This window comes from Hypanus sabinus, chromosome 9 (assembly GCF_030144855.1).
Source record: "Hypanus sabinus isolate sHypSab1 chromosome 9, sHypSab1.hap1, whole genome shotgun sequence".
NCBI classification, from domain to species: Eukaryota; Metazoa; Chordata; class Chondrichthyes; order Myliobatiformes; family Dasyatidae; genus Hypanus; species Hypanus sabinus.
In genome coordinates this window covers 26,071,002-26,098,013 of record NC_082714.1, presented here as the reverse complement: position 1 = coordinate 26,098,013, position 27,012 = coordinate 26,071,002, and the positions used below count along the sequence as shown (strand labels likewise).

The 27,012-nt window shown below is 38.3% G+C and overlaps 1 protein-coding gene across 4 annotated transcripts in view; it reads left to right on the top strand.

The window, feature by feature from the left end:
* Window positions 1-27,012, top strand: part of snx29 (sorting nexin 29) — a 572,982-nt gene that overhangs the window by 120,253 nt on the left and 425,717 nt on the right. For all 4 annotated transcript variants that reach the window (XM_059979337.1, XM_059979336.1, XM_059979338.1 and 1 more), the window contains one exon: window positions 25,635-25,698. In XM_059979337.1, coding sequence (XP_059835320.1) covers window positions 25,635-25,698 — 64 coding nt within the window. The remainder of the gene's footprint in view (window positions 1-25,634; window positions 25,699-27,012) is intronic.

Sequence of the window (27,012 nt, the reverse complement as noted above, 5' to 3'; positions counted from 1 at the left end):
GGAGCTTCCACATTTGCCTCCTCCTCGTTGCTGGAGAGTTACTTCCAGAGTTGGAATGTGGACATAATCCAGGAGGTAAAATGAATGTGAGCTGTACTTTTATAAAAATATAGGGAGTAATGCCAGTTACCATGCATAATTCTTTTCAACCTCTCGAGGGATTGCTTCACAGAATTAAACATCTTTAGACCTTTTCTACTTCTATATCTTCTCCTACACCATAATGTTATCTAATGACAGACCCGCTCCAGACTGGGATCAACCAAGGCTGTGAACCTGGCCCCTGTTACAGAAGAGACTGGAAAATTTGGGTTTCCTTTGCAGTCTTGAGAACTGCCTGGCAACGAAGGCAGGCATCTAGTGGAATTCACCACACCCTCCAGTATACTTCTGGGGTCTTCAATTAACTAGAGAAAATAGTGTTTGTTTAGCAGATGATCTTTGCCTTAAGTGTAGGTTTAAGGCCCTTGGCTTCAGTGAGCCCTTTCTCTCATTTACTTCCAAGATGACGTCAAGCATGGCTTGAAATTTGGCCTGTGAATGTGCACACAGGCAGATATTATCTGCATGTATAAATCAGTGAGGTCATCAGCATTTTGAAATAGAGACAACGTAAATTTGGATGGTGTCTTGTTTAAATTCGGTAAGTTTGTTGGAGGTGAGGTGCCATAATAGCCAAGATCTCTGATCTGGCATTAATCTCCAATACCATCAAGTGGCAGTAACCCCTGCCCTCTTGTACACTGTAGGACATGAAGCCTTCCTCATTGTAGCTGTCTATGTGATGCCCAAGCTAAGGCAGTATGATATGAAGAGTAAGCTGTTGCCCTTGCAGCAGGTTCCCCCTTTCTATGTAACTGATGCAGCCAAAAGGACAGCAGAGACCGATGCATTTTGGCACCAGCGGTGTCACAGGCATTGCCAGTCAGCGTTGAACTCAACTTTGGACTGCCTTAGGGATTCCAGTTCTGGAATTTTCCTTAGGGTTTACTCCTGAAGCCTCCTTCATGAATGGGTGTAGCCTCGAGGCAGCGGAGGATTGAGATCAGAGTTTTCTTCTTAGATAAGCTGCCAACTATGGTTGACGAGCCCCATCTGCCCAGAGTGACTGATTTTAAGGCACTAGTGACCTGCCTTTGCCCCTTCTCAGTAGAAACGGTTCCGCCAGGCTTAGTAGCATGTGAAAGCCAGAAGCTGGATTTGGTTGTCAGAGGCTATTTGAGAAGCACATCACTGGGGGCATTTAACAGGTAATGGGTGCATATCTCCACTACTTCTCTCGGCTATGACAATCTTAAGGAACCACTGTGGGACATGCATCACTTACAACATGCATCTCAAAGAAATGGAGAAGTTGCAATAATGCAGTCTGTGGGAAATTCAACAAATCCTTGAGTGGGGGATGGATAATAATCATCCTCTCCAGCATACCCAACCTTATGGTTTCAGAAATGACTAACCACTTCTAGCGGACAGACCACACTGTCTGCAGGGCTGACTCAGAAAGATGAACTCAGTTCCAAATTCTTTCATTGCAAGAACTTTGTTGGATGATGCAGAAATGCTTCCTTTATATTATCAGTCTCCTTGGAGAGAAAAGTGAGATTCTCACAAACTTACGGGAACCTCTGGCCCAGTGGCCACTTAGAAAAGAGAATAGCATCTGGGAAGACAATGAGTACATCGAGTACGTGTTAAGGCCAAGTGCAAACAGCAGAAAGAGCACACACTATCCTGAACAACTCACTCCCTTTACCATCAAGTATCAGCTGCTCACCCGTGGTTGAATCTGTGACTTTTGCATATATCTGTTCAGGCACTTCAGAACCACAGGATAGTGGTGGCAGAAATCTATCTCGGGATTGCCTGTAATGAAGAAGAAAGGAGACAAAAGACATGCAATAATCATCAAAAGAAATTAATACAATGCTTCAGACCTGGCTTTTGTGGCAACTGAAAAATGCTTCAGTTAAACGTCAAATTATTAAGATTCATCTACAGAATGGTGAAATGACAGTTAACCATGATGAGATAAACAAATCTTTTCAAGATTTTTATACCTCCCTGTATCATTCTGAATTTCCTCATGATCATAATACCATGCATGATTTTCTTGGAAAATTGAATTTTCCAAAATTATCATCAGAAGAACTTTTAATATTAGAAACACCTATTATGAATGCAGAAATTAAAGGTGTTATTTCCTCTATGAATGGGAAAGCACCAGGTCCAGATGGGTATACAGTGGAATTTTTTGTGTTTTTCCTCTACTCTTTGTCCTTGGTTATGCAAGGTTTTTGAAGAAGCAGTTAGACTAGGTAAATTGCCACAATCTTTTTATAGAGCTTCCATTTCTTCAATATTGAAAAAAGATAAAGACCCTACTGACTGTGCATCCTATATAGACCAATATCCTTATTGAATGTAGATTCCAAGATCTTTTCCAAGTTACTGGCGACCAGGCTGGAGAAGGTATTACCTCAAATTATCTCGTAGGATCAAACTGGTTTTTATTAAAAATCACTATTCTTTTTTCAATATTAGGAGATTATTGAATATTGTTTCTACTCCTTCATGCAGCAACTCAGAATGTGTCATTTCATTAGATGCGGAGAAAGCATTTGATAGAGTTGAATGGCCATATTTATTTACTGTGCTTGAGAAATTTAATTTTAGTCTGACATTTATATCCTGGATTAAATTGATATATCATACTCCAGTAGCCTCGGTTTTCACTAACAATCAAAGATCTCCCTTTTTTCGTTTATTTTGGAGTACCAGGCAAGGCTGTCCTCTTAGTCCATTATTATTTGATACTGCTTTAGAACCTTTGGCAATTGCTATTAGAGAATCACCTAACATTTTTGGCATTACTTGCGGGATGGATATACATAAGTTATCATTATACGCAGATGACTTGTTATTATATATCTCTGATACTGAGAAATCCATTCCTGCAGTTATATCATTGTTGGCTCAGTTTAGTAATTTTTCCGGGTATAAATTGAATCTCAATAAGAGTGAATTGTTCCCCTTAAATAGACAGATTCCAATTTACGGAAATTTACCTTATAAATTAGTTAATGACTTTTTTTTTATATACTTGGGGATTAAAATTACAAAAAATCGTAAGGAGTTATTCAAGGTTAGTTTTTTACCCTTAATTGATCAAAGTAAATGTTTGTTCACTAAATGGTCACCATTGTCTTTATCTCTGATAGGTCAGATTAATGCTATTAAGATGATTATTTTACCCAAGTTCTTATATATATTTCAAGCGGTACCAATTTTTATTCTGAAATCCTTTTTTGACAATGTTGATTCAAAAATTTCCTCATATATATGGCAGAAAAAAATCCTAGATTAGGTAAAAGATATTTACAAAAGGCAAGGAAGGAAGGTGGATTGGCATTCCCTAATTTTAGATTTTATTATTGGGCAATTAAAATTCAATATTTGAAATGTTGGTTAAGGGATTGGGATTTATCTCCTAGTCCTCTATGGGTAAATTTGGAAACTAAATCTGTACAAGGATTTTCATTGGGTTCTATTTTAGGGACTTCTCTTCCCTTTGCTCTTTCTAAATTGCATTAACGAATTGACAATCCGATAGTCAACACACTTTACATATATGGTTTCAATTTTGGAAATTTTTTGGGTTGAATCAATTTGTTTTAACTATTCCTATTGTATTCAATTTCTTTTTTCATGTTTCTATTATGGACCAAGCTTATTCAGCTTGGAAGACTAAAGGAATACTACGATTTTCTGATTTATTTTTGGATAATTGTTTTATGTCTTTTGAACAATTATCTAATAAATATAATTTTCCCAGATCTCTTTTTTTTTAGATATTTACAGATTAGGAATTTCTTAAACACTGTACTTCCTACCTTTCCAAATCTTGATTCTTCGGGTATTTTGGAGAAATTGTTAGAACTAAATCCTTTTCAGAAAGGTGTAATATCAAATGTTTACAATATAATTATGAAAATACGTTCAGAGGCCTTTTATAAGATTAAAAATGATTGGGAAAGAGAACTTAACTTTACTATCCCTATTGAGAATTGGGATAAAATTCTTCAATTAGTTAATTTATCCTCTATATGTGCTAAACATTCATTGATACAGTTTAAAGTTCTGCACAGTGCTCATATGTCCAAGGATAAATTGACTCGTTTTTATTCCCATATAAATCCTATATGTGACTGATGTCATTCTGAGATAGCTTCTTTAACTCATATGTTTTGGTCATGTCTGCTTTTGTAAAAATATTGGAAAGACATTTTCGATATTATTTCCACGGTATTGAACATTGATTTACAACCACATCCTATTACTGCAATCTTTGGTTTACCAATGATGGGTTCAATCCATTTATCTTCTTCTGCTTGTCGGATGATTGCATTTCTTACATTAATGGCTAGAAGAGCTCTTTTGTTGAATTGAAAAGAAATTAATCCCCCTACCGTATTTCATTGGTTTTCTCAAACTATGTTATGTCTAAATTTGGAGAAAATTAGAAGTGTCGTATTTGACCCTTCTATTAAATTTGTAATTTTTAAAATAGATACTATAAACAGCCCATTTTTTCGTGTTTTTTTTTCCTTCTTTCCTTTTTTTTCTTAATAGTTAGTGGTTAGTTTGTTAGTTTAGTTTTTCTTAGGGTATTAATATTTTTTTTCTTTTTCTCTTTTCTGTTTTTTTTCAACATGAATTAGTTTTTTTGTTTCGTTTATATGACATTTGTATTATTCATGATTTGGGAAGACTTAACTGTATTGTACTTATTGCTTGTGTATTCTTTTATGTTCATTTTAATTTTGTAAGTTTGTAATCCTATTATCTGTACTAATCTTATCATGTTGATATTAAAAGATTGAAAAAGAAGAAAGAAAAGACATGCAATAATCATCAAAAGAAATTAATACAATGCTTCTGACCTGGCTTTTGAGAGCAGAAAGCATAATTTGTGATGGCTGTGCATTGTGAGACAACTTTGATACAATAAAATCATTGTTGTTGGTATAGTTTTGCCTTTCATAGATATTGCAGTGGAGGACCCCAATGACTTGTAGTCTCTCATGTGATTAAGTAATACAGTATTAGATTTGTATGATCCACAGCAGAGATCGAAAGTGCATGGGTCGTAATTGGATAGGTACTTATTGTAGCTTCAAGCTATTGAAACCAATTACTATTATGAAATTTGATACTGTCATAGAGACAATTTCACCACTTGTTCTGATCATTTATCAGAGTTTTATACAGGCTAGGCTCAAACCACATGCCTTGATATGGAACTTGATAACAAAGTTTGGGGCATCTTCTCTTTGTCCCCTTCAGTAGCTCTGTTTGTAGTTTGTCCTTGGGAATGTGATCACCTTTCACTTATCTCAGATGACCAAATAATGGCAATCATTTCTGTTTGGATTAGGCTATCATGCTCAGTGAATTCATCCTTTGAAGAATCTCTGTGATTTTAAACTGGGTATGGAATGCAAGAATAAACACACCTGAGATTCTGTAGATGCTGGAAATTCAGAGCAACACACACAATGCTGGAGGAACTCAGCAGTTTAAACAGCATCTTTCTTTTTTCTTTTTCAATCTTTTTATTAAATTTCATATATAGAAAAACATTACATAATATTATATTAAATAGGTTATGAATACACTGGACTTGAAATTAGTAATAAGATAACAATATCTTATTAAAATATCAGCAAAAAAAATCATACAATAATCAATCAAACCTATATTGATTATATATGAAAAAGAATAAGAATAGTCATCAAAAGAAAAAAAAAAGAAAAATGCAAGAAAAAATGTATGTAAAAAAAAAACCTAAACTAACATGGGCAATAATAATAGTTTATATGTATATGATAGTGTCAAAAACTCCGGAACTCCATACCAGAACAAGAATAAAAAGAGAAAAGGTCTGGAAGAGGCCAATAAACAGCATCTAGGAAGAAGAATAAACAGTCGATGCTTCCGGCCAGGACACAAGTCATATGAGTGTCCTGAGGTAGGGTCTCTGCCTGAAGTGTTGTCTATTTATTCCACTCCATTAATGTAATCTGACCTGCTGAGTTCCTCCAGTAGTTTGTATTGAATGCAAGAAGCACAGATGGAAGTTGTTTAACCTTTTTTTCTTGGTTTGCCAAAGTTGTCCATGTTTGTCTGGCATCTGAAAGAATGCTTGGTGTGCAGGTTTACTTTTTGGGTTTCACTGGTGTCTTGGAGGTGATAGCAACTATTCCAAAGTGAGCATGCAGTAAATAGTACTGGCTTATTTACATATTAAAAAAAAGGGATGTCTACTGATCCTTTTTTAGTCATCTTCTCTTAACATGACAGCTTAAAGACCTTTTTACTCTGAGGTCTTACTCCTACACTCTTTACAGTTGTCTGTATGCTCACGAGATGCGTGTGAAAAGTAGAGTGAACTGATGTGCAAGATTGAATGACTTAAGGTGAAGATTAAAGAGGGCAAAAGGTGCTGATCAAGAAATTTGTATTTGATGATAGAAACATAGAAAATAGGTGCAGGAGCAGGCCATTTGGCCCTTCGAGCCTGCACCGCCATTCAGTATGATCATGGCTGATCATCCAACTCAAAACCCTGTACCTGCTTTCTCTCCATACCTCCTGATCCCTTTAGCCACAAGGGTCATATCTAACTTCCTCTTAAATATAGCCAATGAACCGGCCTCAACTTTCCTGTGGCAGAGAATTCCACAGATTCACCACTCTCTGTGTGAAGAAGTTTTTCCTCATCTCGGTCCTAAAAGGCTTCCCCTTTATCCTTAAACTGTGACCCCTCGTTCTGGACTTCCCCAACATCGGAAGCAATCTTCCTGCATCTAGCCTGTCCAATCCCTTTAGAATTTTATAAGTTTCAATAAGATCCCCCCCTCAATCTTCTAAATTCCAGTGGGTATAAGCTTAGATGATCCAGTCTTTCTTCATATGAAAGTCTTGCCATCCCAGGAATCAATCTGGTATCAATATCTGATGATATTGCCCTTTCAACACACAACAGATAACACGAGCACAGAGATTGCATTTTAGGTACATGTCAGGCATTTGCCTTCACCATCAGCATAAACAAAGGACTTGGACTGAGACATGACAACATATTAGAAGAAGGCCAGTTAAATGGGTTTGCTCCTATTTGGGCATCAATCCAGTATTCACAATGTTACTCCAGAACCATACTCAATCTCGTTATTTCATGGATGGGGAATTACATTAATTCCATTTTCCTCCCCTTTCCTGTAGGTAAATGAAAAGAACTGCACACAGTTCTCCAAATTATGTGTCACCAATGTCTTATACAACTTCAATGTAACATCCCAACTACTATACTCAATACTTTGATTTATGAAGGTCAATGTGCCAGAAGTTCTCTTTGTACCCCAATCTACCTGTGACACTACTTTCAAGGAATTGTGGATCTGTATTCCTAGATCCCTCTGTTCTCCCTTACACCTCAGTGCCCTACTGCTCATTGTGTAAGCCCTACTCTGGTTCATTCACCCAAAGTGTAACTCCTCGCACTGGTTTGCATTAAATTCTTTCTGCCATTTTTTCAGCTGATCCAGATGCCACTGTAAGCTTTGATAGTCTTCCTTGCTGTCCACCACATACCCAGTCTTGGTGCCATTTGCAAATTTTTGATAACAGTTTACCACATTATCATTCAGATCATCGATATAGATAGCGGACCCAGCACCAATCCCTGTGGCACACCACTAGGCACAGGCCTTCAGTCGGAGAGGCAACCGACTACTACCACTCTCTGGCTTCTTCTGTGAAACCAATATCTAATCCAATTTACTACCTCATCCAGAATGATAAGCAACCTTCTTGACCAACCTCTCATGCATCTAATGCTGAGATCCAAGTTACTATTGCTTGTTCAGATTTGACTGACATAAAAAATGTAGCTAAAATTGATTTATATTGTATTGCTTCAAATCTAAAAGTCCACTGACAATTTGTTTGATTCACCTGGATGCTCAGATGATGTGACATGAACTTTATCATAATTTTGTTGGCATTTCCAAGGTTGGACTTGCATTAAAAATCATCTTCTCTCATTTCTTTGTTTCAGAAATGAGTGTTGTCATCTTACCTTGAAAATGAAGTAATTGCAGCCTATCCTTTGAAGGAAGTCTTTGCCAAGTTTGGTTTGCTATTTCTGTAGTGTATGATCTTGAATTTTGTAAATTGGTTAGGTCACCTTCCAATAAACATTTGCTACTGCTATGGTGCAGCTGAAGAAGAGTATCCTTGGAGCAGTCTGCCTTGGATAGATATTTCAGATGTCATTCCTGTGGTGAAGCATATAGTCATCATTAAACATCACTTATGTTCCAGAGACTAGTAGATTTGTATTGAGGCAGTCCAGCATGCAGTTAGGTTTTATTTCTCTGTTTTATTTTGTGTTTGTTACAGCAATGCTTGTTACTCGCTCAGCTGCTTTTCCATTGAGTGTTTTTTTTTTGATGAGTTCCCCTTGTTTCCTAAAGTCTAGGAGTGCACTTCCAATGACTGCTTGAGGATTGGACAAGAAAGTATATTTGAGTCTTGATTCTTGTAATTTAGCACGAATTATGGAGCAGTAGGAAAGTTTGTGCCAACAATTCTATGAAATATAAAATCAGTTTTTCATACATTCAAGACTAATTTATGGCTTTTGTAATCAATAATTTATTTCCATTATTTTGTAAGAATTAGCAGAGAGGCAACCAGCAGTGTAGCAAATATAATTATCAAAGACAGCACTATTTCAGTAGGTTTTATTTAGATTGAATATATTGTTGAAGAAGGAATTGGAATGGCAAATCATTAATATTGAATGGTACAGCTGTGCTCATTTCTCTGTCCTGTACCAAGGCAAAGAAATAGGAGCAGGCCATTGAGACACATGCATGTCTGTTATTCAGTAAGACTGTGGCTAACCTTTTACCTTGGGGGTCATTTTCTTGCATGATCTCCATACTCTACAAATTTCACTTTATTTAAAATTTCTGTCTTGTATATATTTATGAACTGAATTTACACAGCATTCTTGGGTGGAACATTTATTGGTCTCCATGTGGTGGAAAAGGAAGAGGCAAAAGAATAGGCGTGGCATCTCCTGCACTTGCATGGGAAATTGCTGTAAGATGGGGAGTGGTTGGGGAGATGGAAGTGAGTTGAGAAGGCAATAGAACCTTTGTATTGCTGAAAGGAGAAGGGAGGGAAAGATGTTATGTGGTGATGTCATTGAAGATGGCAGAAAATGTGTACAATGATCTGATAAATGCAGAAGCTGATGGAGTGAGAGGTGATGACCAAGATAACTCTGTTCTTCCTCAGTTTAGAAGCAATGATTCACTCTGATTTCTTCAAGTCTAGTGTACTGCTTTCTATGTTCATAATTTGATCTCTAGTTTACAGAAACCAAACACAGATTGGATTACCGCTTTGCGTTGCACCGGTGATCAGTCTGTAATAGTGACCCTGAGCTTCCAAGCACTGCCTCTATAATGCCAGACCCACTGGGTCCTATGTCTCAATTACCTCTTGCAACGAGACAATGTAAGCTTGAGGAACAGCACCTTCTAATAAGGCATGCTGTATCCTCTGACTTGATAGTGACTTAATTTCTCTGTGTCAAAGTGGACCAATGATATGGCTCAGGTCTTCTCTGTCCTTTAGCACAGCCTGACATAGTAGGCATGTTTTGCATGTTCTGCATTCCAGCTTTACACATTTCTTTGTCTGTGTTCTGTTCCATATCTATTTTTATGAACAAAAGATAATATTCTCTCCCTTAATTGCCTCTGATTAACCCATCAGCTGGAAGATCTTTTACCTCATTTCCAGGGCAACCCCAACCTCACTTTTATGGAGCTATTCCCTTTGTTTCATCCATCCTTTTTCATTCACCCTAAAGTCTGATGCTTCTGAGTTCTGTGAGTTATGACCTTTTGAGCATTTCCAGTACTTTCTGTGTAAATACACTCAGTGGCTATTTATTTCCATACACCCATTCATTAATGCAAATATCTAATCAACCAATCATGTGGAGGTAACTCAATACATAAAAGCATGCAGACATGGTCAAGAGGTTCAGTTGTTGTTCAGACCAAGGATCAGAATGGGGAAGAAATGTGATCTGAGTGACTTGGGCTGTAGAATGATTGTTCATGCCAGGTGGGGTGGTTTGAGTATCTCAGAAACAGCTGATCTCCTGGGATTTTCGCGCATGGCATTTGCTGGAAAATGGTGCAAAAAAACAAAGAACAAGCATCTAGTGAGCGACTGTTCTGCAGTCAAAAACATCCTATTAATGAGAGAGATTAGAGAAGAATGGTCAGACTGGTTCAAGCTGACAGGAAAGTGACAGTTATTCATGTAACCATGTGTTATAATAGTGGTGTGGAGAAGAGCACCTCTGAATGCATAACAAAGAATCTTGAGGTGGATGGGTTACATCAGAAGGCCATGAGTGTATGTATTCAGTTAACTTAGACCAGATTAACATTATTTCTTTGCAGTATATTGGACCATTCAACTAAGAAATTTTACAGCTCTTTTTGAAGGAGTTTATTTATTGCCATTTCTTTTTAGTTGAGAATCCAATTTCATTTATGTTTCTGTGAGAGATTAGGGAATTCAACTTCAAGCTTTAATTATGACTTGTTAATAATCAATTCCTCCAAGTCTTCGTTCACAGCATAATTCAATTTCTTGCTTTAATTTCAATTTGTGTGTTTGTTGGGAATGCTGGAGGTCTGATGCTGGCTTATCTGATCTCCCTTTCTGTTTCCAAGTTATATGGAGGGACAATTTCACAACTGACCTCTTGCGAAATGCATACTACTTTGCCTTTGTGCAATAATTAAAATTTAATTGAGTTTAATTTATTTTAAAATACAATCAAGTGCAGTAATTTCTTTTGTACCAAACTGAGTTTGCAATTTTTGGATTTGATTTTTTGTTTGATAGTAGATGACAAGATTTTAAAATAATATAATTGAAATATTACCTTAAGTATTTACTTCCAACATTCTGTTTTTGTTGACATTCTTGCATTATGTGCCTTCCCACAACATGTGTTGTGCCTTTTTGTCACTGAATCATTGGGTGATTCAGGTCCCCAACATTGACAATTTGTTACATTATTTTCTTATGCCACAAACACAAACCTTTATACATCTGTCGATGTTGTCTAAGTAAAATGATGCATTTTGTTAAATGACAAATGCTTTTGGACAAAGTATATAAAAGGACTTGAAAGAGTTGACTTTAGTTCGTTAGTAAGTAAAGAAATAATTGTAAGAAATTTTACAGTGCCTTGAAAAAGTATTCAGCCCTCACAACTATTTTCACATTTTACAGTCACATTTTCTCAATTTTAAAATATATTGAAGCAGGAATTTTTGAGCTAATCTACAAAACACTGTCCATCATGTCAAATAAGAAGCAAAATTCCAAAACCTGTTAACAATTTACTAAAACTTCTGAGGCTGAAAATCTATTTCTTTTGTTAATTACTATGCCAACTTTCCTCAGGTGCAGTACTGTATATTACCATACCAACTCACCCAATTTGTTGATGTAGAAAATTGGAGTATCATCTGAAAAAATATCCCTTCTTTCTCTAAGGTCTAACAGTTTGGTAAATTTTCAAAAGGCTAAACCCAAACTGAAGACAAAAGAGCATTCATGGCAAGTCAAGGATAATAGAGAAGCACAAATTTAGGGAAGGGTACAAAACCATCTCAAAGCCACTGAGCGTACCTCAGGGCGCAGTGCTGGTCATCGTGAAAAAGTGGAATCAATATAAAATCACAGCCGCACTGCCTCGGTTAGGCTGCCCTTCTAAACTTAGCTGCCGGGGAAGAATGGCACTTGTAAGAGAAGCTACTGTGATGCCAGCAGTTGCTCTGAGTGAGCTGCAGAAGTCAGTGGCTGCAACTGGAGATGAAGTTCATGGCTGCACAATCTCCAAGGCCTTGCATTTATGGAAGAGTGCCAAGGAAGAAGACCTGGCTTAAAAATGCATTACCTTGCCTACAAAGACTTTGCAAAGTGTCACTTAGAAGATACTATAAAGGTGTGGAAGAAGGTCTTATGGTCATGTGAGACTTCAGTGGAATTTTTGACCTCAACATTTAGTGGTACTTGTGGTGTAAATCTAATACTGTGCATCTGCCAGGTAACACCATTCCTACTGTAAAGATTTGTGGAAGTAGCATCATGCTATGGGATGCTTTTCAGCAGCAGGGACTGGACATCTGGGATGAGGAAGATAAATGCTACAAAATACAGAGATCCTGGATAAAATCATGCTCGCCTTTGCCAGGAAGCTTAAACTGGGGAGGAATTTTGTTTTTCAGCAGGACCATGATCCAGAACTTCAGGATGGCACCAGCAAACAATGCAAATAATGGCAACGTCCTGCAGACAGTTCATGAAACAACTTCTTTTACCTCTTTTACTACTACTTCTTTCAATTATGATTTTTCTATTGAGCTGCACTGATTGGAATCTGTTATTTACATTTTAATGGTGTGTTTTTGGGCCAAGTGAGCGATCTGGTGTTTTACTGTCTCCGAGGCAGTTCAGAGAGGTTTGGAGCGGAGTATGTGGCCTGGAAACTTGAAGCCGGGGCGTGAACCCGTGATAAACTCCGTTGCTTCTTTCTAATTAAGGTGTCGAGCAAGGTTGGTGTTGATGAGGATCATGTCTGGCTGCATTTGACTGGTCTTCGTCTCCCTCTTGCTAGCTGCTGTCAGAAGTAAGTGCTGGAATCTTGGGATCCATGTGGCAAGGATTGATCGACATAGCTGTAGACCTGTTTTGGGGGAAATTGAGGTTCATATTGAATGTGATTCTGGATACTCTTTTTGCTATTTTTGAGTGGTTTGATTGGGACGATTGATGAGGACTAGGGGCGCGTTGGCAAATAATGGCTTTGTGGCCTGTAGTGAGCTAGCGATATTAAACTGAATACTATTAGACTCTTGGTTTGATGTTTGATATTCTATGTGCTGTTCATTTGCTTTTTGCCATTTGCACAATTTGTTCTTTTTGCGCATTGGGTGTCTGATGTTCTCTTGAATGGTATTTTTTTGGTTTCATGGCTGCCTGCAGGAGGACGAATCTTGGAGTTGTATTTGTGTACATACTTTGATAATAAATGTACTTTGAATCTTTGCCCCAAGGCATGCTCCCAGAGCAACCATGGAGTGGCTCCAACTGAAGAAGATTGATGTCCTTGAGTGGCCCATTCTGAGTGCTAACCTTAATCCAATTGAACAGCTCTGGCAAGACCTCACGATTGCTGTCCACTATTTCTTCCCAACTAACCTGGCAGAGCTGGAGCAATTTTACGAGGAGGAATAGGCAAATCTTGCTCCATCTCATTGTGCAAAGCTAAAAGAGACTGATCCAAAAAGACTGCTAGTTGTAATAGCTGTGAGAGGTGGTTCAATTAAGTACTGAACAAAAGGGGGTGATTATTTTTGAACATTTAAAACATTCAAAACATCTCAGTTTTTGAACTTTTAGTTTTTCATGCTTTATAATTTTCCCTGTTTCAGGACTCGACTGTGAAAAAAGGACATGTGATTCACAGTTTAAATTTCTCAGTTAAATTTGATCAAAATCACTTGTTATAATTCTCATTTATGTGAACAGAGAGTTTGGGGCTGAATACTTTTACATATGACTGAATTCATGTTAAAATTATTCAAGCAGTACATCGTATCTGTGCAATGATATATCTTGGTTTGACCAGAGCAGTAGCAGCATTAGTCTTTGCCTGATAGTTTTAACTTTTGATATGTCTGTGTTAAACTAATGTTACAGCAGAATTTTGTAGTTAAGTTTGATATTATATTGGAATACCTTCTGCGGTATTCAGTCCATAGTGGACAAGTGCCCAGGTATTGGTGCAGTGAAGCACAGTGGGGTACCCTAGTGGTTGGAGAGTAGACTGCTTGGTTTGAGCCATTTGTTTTGTTGAGAATTCAAGTGGAAATGTTTTGTCCTGAGCATAAACCGTTGAAAGTCGAGGACAATCATACAGTGTTATTAACCTTATGATTCTATTTGTACAAAATGACCAGGTATAATAAAGTGGCATGCACAGAATGCTGAAGGGTCCCAGCAGGTCAGGCAGCATCAATAGTGAGGAATAAGCCATCGACCTTTCAGGCCAAGACCTTCATCAGGATACTGTTTATTCCTCTCCATGGATGGATGAGTTCCTCTAGCATTTTGTGTATATGCTGCTTTGGTTTTCTGTCATCTGTAGAATCTCTTGTATTTATGGCCTGAGCCATTGAGTTTATTTGTTTATGTCAAACAAACATGATGCAAACACTTAGGTCAGGCAGATTCAGGTTAAAGGTCTTTCGTTTGAACTGGGGAAAAGATAATGCGCTGAAATGTTAAGACTGTGCACCCTATGGACATCAGTGGTCATACTGTAACCACTTATGTCCGTTTATCTTATATAATGGCTATTCTATCAAATCAATGCTGCTGCTGACTGTGCCCATGGATTAATATCCTTGTGTGACACTTCCTCCAATCAATCCAATAATAATGTTACAAAAGTCGAAGAACTGTATTTGATATTTATTAGCAAATAGCAAAATATGCATTAAACATACTTAAGTGGAATTAATCAGAGTAATTAAATGAAGCTAAGCGTAAATTAGGTGATTAATAAAAGGTATGATATCTGGCAGATCCCAGCTCCAAACTGTCCAGAACAAAGAATCAGGATAAGGTTTATTATCACCAGCATGTGTCATAAAATTTGTTAACTTGGCAGCAGCAGTATAATACAATACATGATAATATGGAAATAGATAAATAAATTGCAGTAAATATATATATGTATGTTAAATTTAGGGACACTTAAGGAACTCTTGGAGAGTTATGTAGGAGGGAAGGGTTAAATTGATCTTAGGGCAGGTTAAAAAGTCAGCACTACATTGTAGGCCGAAGGCCCTGTACTGTGCTGTAATGTTCTGTGTTCAAAAATTCACCTTCTCATACTTTTCCACATTAAATTTCATATCTGCCATGTGTTTGCCTATTTTATCACTCTACTTGTATCTGGTTGCAATATATCACTATCCTCTTTGCAGTTTTGTCAAGTTTTGTATAATTTGCAATATTAGGAATTGAGGCTTGCACATCCCAGGGCTAGATAATCAATATAGATCAATAAAAAGAAATGGCTTCAACGCAGGTTACTATAGAACACCAATGTTCATCTTCTTCCACTCTAAAAATGGCTAAGAGTTATTATTGTGAAAGATCTATTCCCACCTTTTTAAGTGAGCACATAAATTTCAAAAATACAGTGAATTTACAGCAATATATCTAATAAGTAACATCCTTTTAAATAAAAGCACTCAATGGGCATTCTTTAGTCATCATTATACAATTTCAACTATTAAGCATTCAGAATATAATTCTTCATCTGTAGAATCAGAATCAGGTTTATTATCACTAGTATGTGTCGTGAAATTTGTTAACTTAGCAGTAGCAGTACAATGCAATACATGATAATATAGAAAGGTAAAAAAAGTAAGTAAATCTATATATATATGTGTGTGTGTGTGTGTAGTGCAAAAACAAGTAATATATCTTTTTAAAAAATGAGATCGTGTTCATGGGTTCAATGCTTGCTTAGGAATCGGATGGCAGAGGGGAAGAAGCTGTTCCTGAATCGCTGAACATGTGCTTTCAGTCTTCTGTACTTCCTTCCTGATGGAAACAATGTCTTGGGCGATGGGAGTCCTTAATAGTGGATGTCGCCTATCTGAGGCACTGCTCCTTGAAGATGGAGCTGACTAACTTTACAAATTTTTGAGGCTTTCTTTTGGTCCTGTGCAGTAGCCCTCCTTCTCTCACCCTGCCCAATACCAAGCAGTATTGCAGCTTGTCAGAATACTCTCCACAGTACATCTAGAGAAGTTTTTGAATGTTTTAGACAAACTAAATCTCTTTAAACCCCGAATGAAATAAACCACCCTAATGAAATGTAGCCACTGTTTTACCTTTTTAGCTGCATCGATATGTTAGCGCCAGATTAGATCCTTAAAGATCTTGAAACCCAGGAACTTAAAATTGCTCACTCTCTCCACTTCTGATCCCTCTATGAAGATTGGTTCATGTTCCCTTGTCTTAATCTTCCTGAAGTCCACAATCAGCTCTTTCATCTTACTGACGTTGAGTGCAAGTTTGTTGCTGCGACACCACTAAATTAGCTGGTATATCTCACTCCTGTGCACCCTCACATCTCTGTCTGAGATTCTCCAAACGATGATTGTATCATCAGCAAATTTATAGGTGGTATTTGTGTATGTCCCACTTGGCGGCGCAATAATATCAGCGCCGGACTCCGGAGCGAAGGTTCCTGAGTTCAAATCCAAGTCGGGTTGTGCGTCGAGCTAGCAACTCAGCCTTGTAAAAACAAGAATAGCTTGCTGCGGAAACACTGTCATGACGGTGCCCTGATAACTTCACTGCCAAGTTAAGGGCTATTCTTCTTCTTTGAGCTATACCTAACCATACAGTCATTGGTATAGAGGGAATAGAGCATGGGCTAAGCACATATCCCTGAGGTGCACCAGTCTTGATCATCAGCAAAGAGGAAATATTATAATCCGCACAGATTGCGGTCTTCCAGTTAGGAAGTCGAGGATCGAATTGCAGAGAGAGGTACAGAAGCCAAGGTCTGTAGCTTATCAAGTAGGACTGTGGGAATGATGGTGTTAAACACTGAGCTATAGTCAGCGAACAGCTTTTTGACATGGGTGTCGAAGTTTTAGATGTTATGCTGAATCTTTGCTAACTTCTAAGTAAGTAGAGGTGCTGCCATGTGTTCTTCGCAATTGCACTTGTGTGCTGAGCCCAGGACAGGTCCTCTGAAATAATAAGACTGAGGAATTTAAAGTTGCTAACTCTCTTCACCTTTGATCCCCTGATGAGGACTGGCTCGTGGACCTCTGGTTTCCTCCTGCTGAAGTCAATAATCATCTCCTTGGTCTTACAGACATTAAGTGAGAGGTTGTTGTGGCACCACTCGGCCAAATAAAGACATAACTGGATGGACAATGCAGATAAATTAATGATTTTTCCCGTCCTTTGTCTCTCTGTGACTTCCTGTAATGAGCAAACTACATTTATGTATGGACTCCTAAAAGTTGGCATGTAGTTGAGAATGACAGTTAGGGCTTTATTATGAGGGGATTGGTTTGGAAAAGAGAGTTTTGTTCATAATTATTGGTGAGGCCATTGATTGCTCACCATTTTGGTTACCTTACTTGAGAAAGAATACTGAAATATTAGAGGTAGTCAAAAGGAAATTCATCAAGTTAATTTCTGGGATTAGAGATTTAGCAGGTTGTGACTATGCACTTTGCATTTTCAGGTGGCAAGGTAGCATAGCCGTTAGCACAACGCTTTACAGTATGGCCTACCTGGGTTCAACTCCCGCCACTGCCTGTAAAGAGTTTGTGTGTTCTCCCCAAAACCACACATGGGTTTCCTCCAGATGCTTTGAGTCCTCCCACAGTACAAAGACATTACCAGTTGGTAGGATAATTGGTCGTTGTCAATTGTCCTGTGATTAAGCTCGGATTATATCAGGAAATTGCTGGGTGGCATGGCTTGAAGGGCCAGAAGAGATTTTACAGTGCTGTATCTCAATAAATAAATAAAAGAATGAGAGGTTATCTTATTGAACTATAGATTATCCCAAAAGGGGATGACAGGGTAGGTGTTGTGATATTTTCACGAATGGGAGGGTTGAGATTGAATGGATGGCAAGGGGATAGCGCCTAAACGCTAGTTTCATAGAAATTTCTTTAGAATTCTCTGCCCTAATGATATTTGAGGGTAGATAATTTTTTAAAAGTAAAGAACTTAAGGGCTTTGAGAAGTAACATATACAAAATGCTGGAGGAACTTAAGCAGATCACGCAGCATCTATGGAAATGAATAAACAGTTTTGGGCCATGACCCTTTATTGGGGTTTGAGGGTCTGGCACAGGAGGTCTTGAAGCCTACGATTAAGCCATGATAATTTTGAATGATGGTGCAGATGTGAGTATCCAGGCAGCCTACTTCTGTACCTGTTTTCTTGTGTTCTTGTCTAAGTTAGTTAAGAACTGCTTTTCTTATAAGAGACTTTGTTGCATAATTTATCCTCTGATATTGTCATCAAAGGCTTGTGATAGTGGGTTTTAACAGGGGGTTGGTTAGAATAAGGTTGAGATTTTGTTTATTCCTGTTCAGAAATATTGCTACTTGTACTCCAGAAGTTTTCTTTTACAGTAATCTCAGCCCAAGATCTGCCTGTCTTTCACTATTATAAAGTATGTTTTAGCTGTATGGTCAAAATGAATCTCTCCACAGTATGTTTGCAAATTATGGCTGTCATTTTCTGGACTTTGTTTTCTATAATTTTGTGAAGTGTTGATTATATTGCCCATTTAGAGAAAACGGCAAACACTTGAAGATGTCTTGTGCAATGGGAATAGTGTGATGCAATGTGCATATGCATGAAAATTGCATCCAGATTGACAGGTGAAATTTACAAAAACTGACTATTGAGTAAGAAAGAAGATAATAAATGCTAAGAAAGCATTGCTTTGGAAAATAATGTCAAGAAACTCAGACTTCCAAGTAGAACTAATTCGTAGTGCACATTTGCTTGTAGCTTTTCATTTGTCATTCTATTAAACATTAATTTGTTTCTAAAGATGTTAGATATTGCTCAATTAGCCACTAATTTAAATTGCTAAAGACTAGGAATAAAAAGAACAGATGATTATTTTTATATATTAAAACAAACTGTTTTGTAATCTGAAAATGGATTAGATTTTTTCATTTAAATAGTATTTCATTTTTTAAAATGTGTTTTTGGATTTGTGACTTTTATTGTCTCACAGACTGAAGTGTGAATATAAAAGCAAGAGAAAATCTGCAGTTGCTGAATATACAAAAGCTATTTTGACAGCATTGGTTATTGTATAGATGTGCCAATAATTGGCACGTGTTTGATTTTCACCGGATGACGGCATTAATGCCCTATTTTATTGAGAAAATGCAAAGCTGTCCTGTTAAGGACTTTGCTCCGTGACTAGCCAGAGACTTGATTTTTGATACTTGTGTTCTATGCTTTGTAATTTACTTCTAATGATGCAGAACAAGTAGAAGAAATAGCTCAAAAATTGCCAGGAAAAGTGTGCTACATAGTAAGAAAATGGAACCAAATTATTCTAATTTATTTAAAAAAAATCATGCTTGATGGTTTTCACAGAGCAGTAAATGAACATTTTAGTTCTTCAGCCTGTTCAGTAGTCTCTCTTTCTCAAAAATATGGATGGACTAATATTACTAAAACCAGAACATTTGCAGACGCTGGAAATCCAAAGCACACACACAGAATGCTGGAGGAATTGCCCAGGCCAGTCAGCATCTATGGGAAAGAGTAAACAGTTGATGACCTGTCTTGATGAAGGGTCTTGGCCCAAAACGTCGACTGTTTACTCTTTTCCATAGATGCTGCCGAGCCTGCTGAGTTCCTTCAGCATTTTGTGTGTGTTGCGTTGGACTAATATTAAACTTTTTCCTGTATTGATAAAGATAAAGTGGATTGGCCTTTATCAGTGACTTGTGATTTTCTTTATTTCAAGCCATCTCAAATAGCTGGTGAAAGACTTGAGGTATGAGTAGAAAAAAAACAGCAAGAAGTGCATGGAATGGGCTGCCGGCAGCGGTGGTGAAGGCGCATATGATAGAGTCTTTTAAGAGACCTTTGTATGGGTACGTGGAGCTTAGAAAAATAGAGGGCTATGGATAACCCTAGTAATTTCTAGGTAGGGACATGTTCGGCACTTAATGGGCCGAAGGGCCTGTATTGTGTTGTAGATTTTCTATGTTTCTAATGAATTTTTTAGGTCCAGGACCCTTTAGTATGGGTAAAGTGAGAAAACAAGCATATTTTAAGTTACAAAATACCATGTGGGTGGGGTCAGAGAAGTGTAATGGAGTGTATAGAGAGAACAGACAGAATATTATTAATAGGGTGCAGAACAATGTGCTTAGGACAAATTACTTAAAGCCATTGCATTTAGAGACAGAAGAGAAAGAAACAAATGAAAACGGAAAGGTGCAATCATACCTGAGGGAAAGAAGTAATGAGAAAGGGTGGCCACTCAAAGTTGAGCATTGAGAACTGTTGAAAGCTGAAATGGGACAAGTGATGCTATTTCTTGAGCATACATTAGCATCTTTGTACAATCTTAGAGGTCAGAAATGAAGAAGTCAGAGATAGTAGGGGATGGAGATTTAAACCGACAAGCAACTGGAAGCTTAAAATCGCTCTGCAAGGTGGACACCCAATCTGTATATGGATTTTGCTTTCTAGAGGAGACAATATTGTGACCACTAAATGGAGTGCACTAAATTGGAAGACCTGGATGAATTGGAACTTCTCAACAGTGGGATGAGGCAAAAGATGCTGTGTGAAAGAGAGGTGGGAGAATGGACCAGGGAGTCACAGCAACTGGTCCATTTGAATTCTGAAAAGAGAGGGCGGAGAAGATGTGGCTGATGGTGTCTTTTTTATGTCAGAAGTTATGGAGGATAATCTATTGATTGTGAAGACTCATTGGGTGGCAAAGGAACTTGAACCTAGTCTGACTGCGAGGGCAGCAATGGAAGCAGAAATGCAGGATTTAGAAGAGACCTGAGAGCCTGTCAACCATGGGATGGTTTAGTGAAAAGACTCTGTAAAGGTACTGGTATGGAAAAGTCTCATTGTTATCATCATCCCAACTGTAACCATGATGATGAAACTGAGATATTGGAATAGAGTTCCTCCAGGAAGTAGTGTCATTGGGGTAGCTGGGAGTTGGTAATTTATAGTAGACTTTAACCTTTAGAACTGTCAGAAAAGGAATGATTTAGATGTGGTCCAAGTGAATGTGAGAGCAGGGTGGAAAATAATAGGAAAGGAAATGAAATTTTCAAGCTCTGAATGATTGCAGGAAGAAGTACCACTGCAGCCATCAGTGTAATGGAAAAAATAGTGGAGAAATGGACCTTGGATAGTACTGAAACCAGGACTGTTCTGCATGTCATATGAGGAGACAGACTTCCAGTATTTTCTGTTTTTGTTTTCAATTTTGAGCATCTACAATTGTTAGGGTAGGGCAGCATTATTCAGAGGAAAAGCATTGGAGCTGCCTTCCTTTGAAGAAACAGAGTTCAAGTTTACTGTGACATCTGTGTCCTGTAGTGCATCTAAGATTCCTCAGGGATTGATAGCTTAACACTCTGAATAACCTAAATCTACTGTAATTAAATGATAGGACACATCAGGAAGACAACTGTCTCTGCTTATATTAACCAGAACAAGCAAAAGTAAATATTATGGATTTATAATAAATTTGCTTCTGTTTTTCAGTTTGAATCAGTTGCATTTTTAAATTTTTGGTGTTATTGTATATTAAAAAGCAATAATTCCAGTTTGATGAGACAGTTTACCATCTCTGCTGATCTTCTAAGCCAATCAACATTTTGCAAATTATAAGAGCCTTTTGTTGAAAAAGTACAATTTAAAATTTAAATCCTATTTAGTATTATTCAAGACTTCATATTACAGTCCTTTGTTTTATTTCCACATTAAATTTTGCTTTTTTTTTTAAAGCTCACTTATTGAGATAGAAGATTGTTCTGAAATGATGGAGCACTCTGAGGTTGTAGGAAAATACACATAAAATTGTGGTCCCCCGTGTGGTTCTCCATTTAAATATAGATGTGGCTATAATTAAAGTGTATGTTCAGTGCAGAGGCTTAGATTTTAATCCTAATGTAAAACAAAATATTTTACTATTTACAATATTAAAATATATTTTGTCCTTGCCTTCCAAATTGGTATCCCCATATATATTCAGTTAATTTAATTCTCTTGCACTGGCTCATGCCCATTTATTCTTTTCTACAACTACCTATATGCTCTTAATGTGCTGTTTCCTTCTGTTACCAAATTTGGTTATGTATTTCACATCTTCACAGTTCTCATTTAAAAATGAAATTCTCCTGCCTCTATGCTGAACATCAATTTAATGTAATGTTGAAATTCTCTGGTCCTCGTATTCTCAATGATTCATACTAAAGAGTTTCCACTATATGTTATTGCTTCAGATATGCCACTGTGAAATCACATCATCTCTTCTGGTCCTACCAAAGCAGCCTAAACTATTCCTGTGTTTATTTGATACTTGTGTTTGCTCACATTCTGACAAACAGGCAATGGATCTCCAATGTTTTTTTTTACTATGTTATCTAAAATTTCACACAATTCCAGCTGTTTTCTGATGTAGGCTTTTGCAGCTTTGATCCCATCTGCAACAAGCAGAACTTCCTGGTAGCTAACCATTTTAATTCCAATCTCCACTCCCATTCTGACATGTCAGTTCATGGCCTCCTCCACTGCCACAATGAGGCCACTGTCAGGATGGAGGAAAAACACCTTGTATTATGTTTGGGTAGCCTCTAACCCGATGGTATAAACATCGATTTTGCTAACTTATGGTAATTTTTTCTCCATTTTCCTTCCCTGTTCTTCCACTCCCCACTTCCACTTCCTTCTTGCCTCTTCTTCTCATCTGCCTGTCACCTCTTCCTGGTGCCCCTCCTCCTCCCCTTCCTCCACTCTCCTCTCTTATCAGATTCCTTCTTTTTCAGCTTCTTACATTTTCCACCTATCACCTCCCCCACCCTCTTCAATAACTTACATTTCCCTGGTCATGACCGCTTCATTTTCACTGTGGATCTCCAATCCTTATACACTTCCATTCCCCATCAAGAAGGCCTCAAAGCCCTCAGCTACTTTCTTGACAATAGACCTCACCAGTTCCCCACCACCACCACACTCCTCCGGTTGGCGGAATTGGTACTCACACTTAATAACTTCTCTTTTGGCTCTTCCCACTTTCTTCAGAGCAAGGGTGTAGCTATGGGCACTTGCATGGGCCCTAGCTATGCCTGCCTCTTCGTTGGTTATGTGGAACAGTCTATGCTCCAAACCTATACTGGTACTGCTTCCCAACTTTTCCTTTGCTACATTGATGACTACATTGGTATTGCTTCCTGCACCCATGCTGAGCTCGTCAATTTCATCGACTTTGCCTCTAACTTCCTCCCAGCCCTCAAATACGCTTGGTCCGTCTTGGACACTTCTCACCCATTTCTCAATCTCTCAGTCTCCATCTCTGGACACAGACTGTCCACTGACATCTATAAACCCACTGACTCTCATAACTACCTCAACTGGATCTCTTCCCACCTTGCCACATGCAAAAATGCTATTCCCTATTCTCAGTTCCTCCGTCTCTGCTGCATCTGCTCCCAGGATGAGGCTTTCCATTCCAGGACATCTCAAATGTCCTCTTTCTTTAAGGATCGTGGTTTCCCTTCTGCCGTCATCAATGATGCCCTCACCCGCAACTCCTCCATTTCCTACGCTTCGGCACTCACCCCATCCTCCCGTCACCACAACAGGGACCGTGTTCCCCTTGTCCTCACCTACCACCCACCAGCCTCCGGATCCAGCACATTAATCTCTGCAACTTCCGCCACCTTCAACAGGACCCCACCACTAAGCACATCTTTCCCTCTCTACTGCTTTCCTCTTTCTGCAGGGATTGTTCCCTCTGCGACTCCCTGGTCCACATGCCCCTCCCCACGGATCTCCCACCTGACACTTAGCCCTGCAAGTGTAAGTGCTACACCTGTCCCTACAGCACCTCTCTTACCACCATTTAGGGCCCCAAACTGTCCTTCCAGTTGAGGCAACACTTCACTTGTGAGTCTGTTGGGGTCATCTATTGCATCCGGTGCTCCCAGTGCGGCCTCCTCTACATTGGCGAGACCCGACATAGATTGGGGGACCACTTCATTGAGCACCTCCGCTCCGTCCGCCACAACAGACAGGATCTCTGGGTTGCCACCCACTTCAACTCTGCTTCACATTCCCATTCGGATATGTCCATACATGGCATCTTCTACTGCCATGATGAGGCCAAACTCAGGTTGGAGGAGCAACACCTCCCATACTGTCTGGGTAGCCTCCAGCCCCTTGGCATGAACATTGAATTCTTCAACTTCTGGTAATTTCCATCCCCTCCCTTTCCCCATCCCAGTTTCACTCTGCCTCCTCCAGTTGCCTATCATCTCCCTCATGGTTCCCCCTCCTATTACTACCTATAGTGCTTTCCTCTTACATTCCTTCTTCACCTTTCCTGCCTATCCCTTCCCTGCTTCCCCTCCCCCACCCCTTGATCTTTCCCCTTACTGGTTTTTCACCTGGCACCTGCCAGCCTTCTCCTTCCCACCCTCCCCCCACCTTCTTTATGAGGCCCTTATCCCCACCCTCTTCAGTCCTGACAAAGGGTCTCGGCCTGAAATGTTGACTGTTCATTTCTATGGATGCTGCCTGACCTGCTGAGTTCCTCCGGTGTGTTGTGTGTGTTGCTTTGATCCCAGCATCTGCAGAGTATTTTGTGTTTACCTCTCCCACCCACGTGGCTACAACTGTCATTTTCTAGCTTGTGCATCTTCCCCTCTTCCCACTTTCTTATTTCAGCTTCTTCCCCCTTCCTTTGCAGACCTGATGAAGGGTCTGGCCTAAAGCACTAACTGCTTATTTTTTTCCACGGATGCTGCCTGACCTGCTGAGTTCCTTCAGCATTTTGCATGTGTTACTCCTGTAATTGTTTTCATAACTTGACTATCCAATTCAATTAACACGAGAAAGACTGCAGTTCCTAGGAATCTGGAGCAATGCTGGAGAAACTCAGCAGATCAGACTGCATCTATGCAGGGAAATGGACAATCAAAATTTCAAGCTGAGACTCTTTATGTGTGTAGCTTCCAATTTTATTAGCTCTTTTGCATTGTCCAGCTTTCATTTTTCCACTTTTTGAAGGACCTTGTTAACTGATACTAAATTACATTTGCAAACAACTTTTTTTTACTGTTCTACCACCTTGATCATTCTCTTGGTAGTTCATTTGCTTTCCAGAATTACTTAACCTATCCCCATTTTAACTATTTTCTGCAAATTACCATTTTTCCAAGCCACATCCAAATCACAGATGTACCCCATAGATGGAAGTGTCATCTGGACAAACTCTGTAGGATCCACAACCCATTCCCAGACATTCTGAAGACCTGCCCTTAACCTCAGAAATGTTTCCTGTGTTAACTGGTGGTTCTTCCCTTTTTCAACACTGTCCCAAAATTTTATATGGTTGATTTTCTCTAGCTTGTTACCTTTTCAAAGGTTTTTAAAAAAAAAATTCTGAATTCAGATGTTGAGTAATTTTAAGTTTCTAAAAATTTCCAGTTATAAAATATTAAATTAAATAGCTCTAATTCATTGGAAAATGGGCTATAAATTTGTCTCTATGCACATCAGCACCTTTGAGTATGTAGTATATCTCGTTGAAAAAAAATTAAGAGAGGAAATGTTTGTTTTTGCACTAGCTATATTGTTAATATGGTTGTTAATCGAAGGTTTGCTTCCTCAGACGAACTACGACAAGCTATTGTAGCCATGATGAACAGAAAAGATGAACTGGATGAGCAAAACAGGTATTGTTCCCTGCAATGTTAAGTGTACATTTGATCTAAATGAATGTAATAATTAGTGTCTTTTGTAAATTTAGTGATTGTTATTCTTCTCTGTGCATTGTGGCAGCAACCTTGCTGTTTCTTTAGCATTTTCTCTAGTTTTTATGGGGCCGAGTTGCTAGTTTGATGCTCAACTCAACACGGATAGAAAGTGTGTAATGAGCTGGCCGGATTCGACCTCTGGACCACTCACCTCGAAGTCTGATGCTGATGTAACTACACATCTGGCCGGCTAAACTTTAGTATATACTGGTGATATTTTTGGTGCAAAGTTCATCTTCTGATTTTTTTCCCACATGTTTTTTTCATCAATAATTTTTTACTTGTACCATTTTGTATACATGTCAATCAACTATAGATAGTCATTTGATCCATTGGTACTTCTATTAGCTCTCCTTAAGAGACCCTGTTCTGAGATATTTCTGTTATGTTGGAATAGTTGGTGCTTTCCATGTAATGAGAGATCTAAATTGATACATATTCAGCCACTGCAAAGGAAATTGCAAATGTGGCAGTGAAAAGGAGGGGGTGAGGGGCAAGCTTTGGAGTAATTATAGGAAAAGCTATTGTTGGTGAATGAGAATATTAGTAAGTAATTTAACCTTGAGGAGATGCATCAAAAGTGTGAATTACTTGAATGCTGATAGCTTATCATAGGTTAATCAATTTTGTATTAAAAGCTAATAAATCCAAATACTTTGTAAATAATAAAAGCTAACAACAATGGAGGTCAAAACAGAAGAATAAAATTTTTTGAGGATGGAATAATAAAGAATTATGGACCAAGGAATGGAGATACTGACTAAAGATCCAGACACGTTCAAATTCCATTAGGTCAGCTGGGAATCACAAATTTGTTAAACAAAGAAATGGAGTAAAGTATCATGCACTTTTGTGCTGACTGTGAAGCTATTGGGTTGCTGATTTAAAAAGCCAAATTGTAGGCTATTGTCTGATGTCCCCATCTGGTCTGGCAAATATATTACTTTGGACCCACAGCAAAGTAATTCAAAACTGTAGTTTGAAGTGGCCAGACAACTCACATAGTTCAAGGGAACTTAGAGAGAGGACAATAACTGTTGCCTTTGTTAGTAAGATAAGTTTCCATGAATGAATAATTATTATAAATAGGACAAATGTAAATATTAGAAAACAAAATGGTTCCAAAATAAAATCAAGATAGCAAATGTAATGGTATTCTTTATTATTGTAAGACTGGATTATAAATCTATCTTTGGAATGAATACAGAGTAGATCTACCAGTGTAAGGTTCGT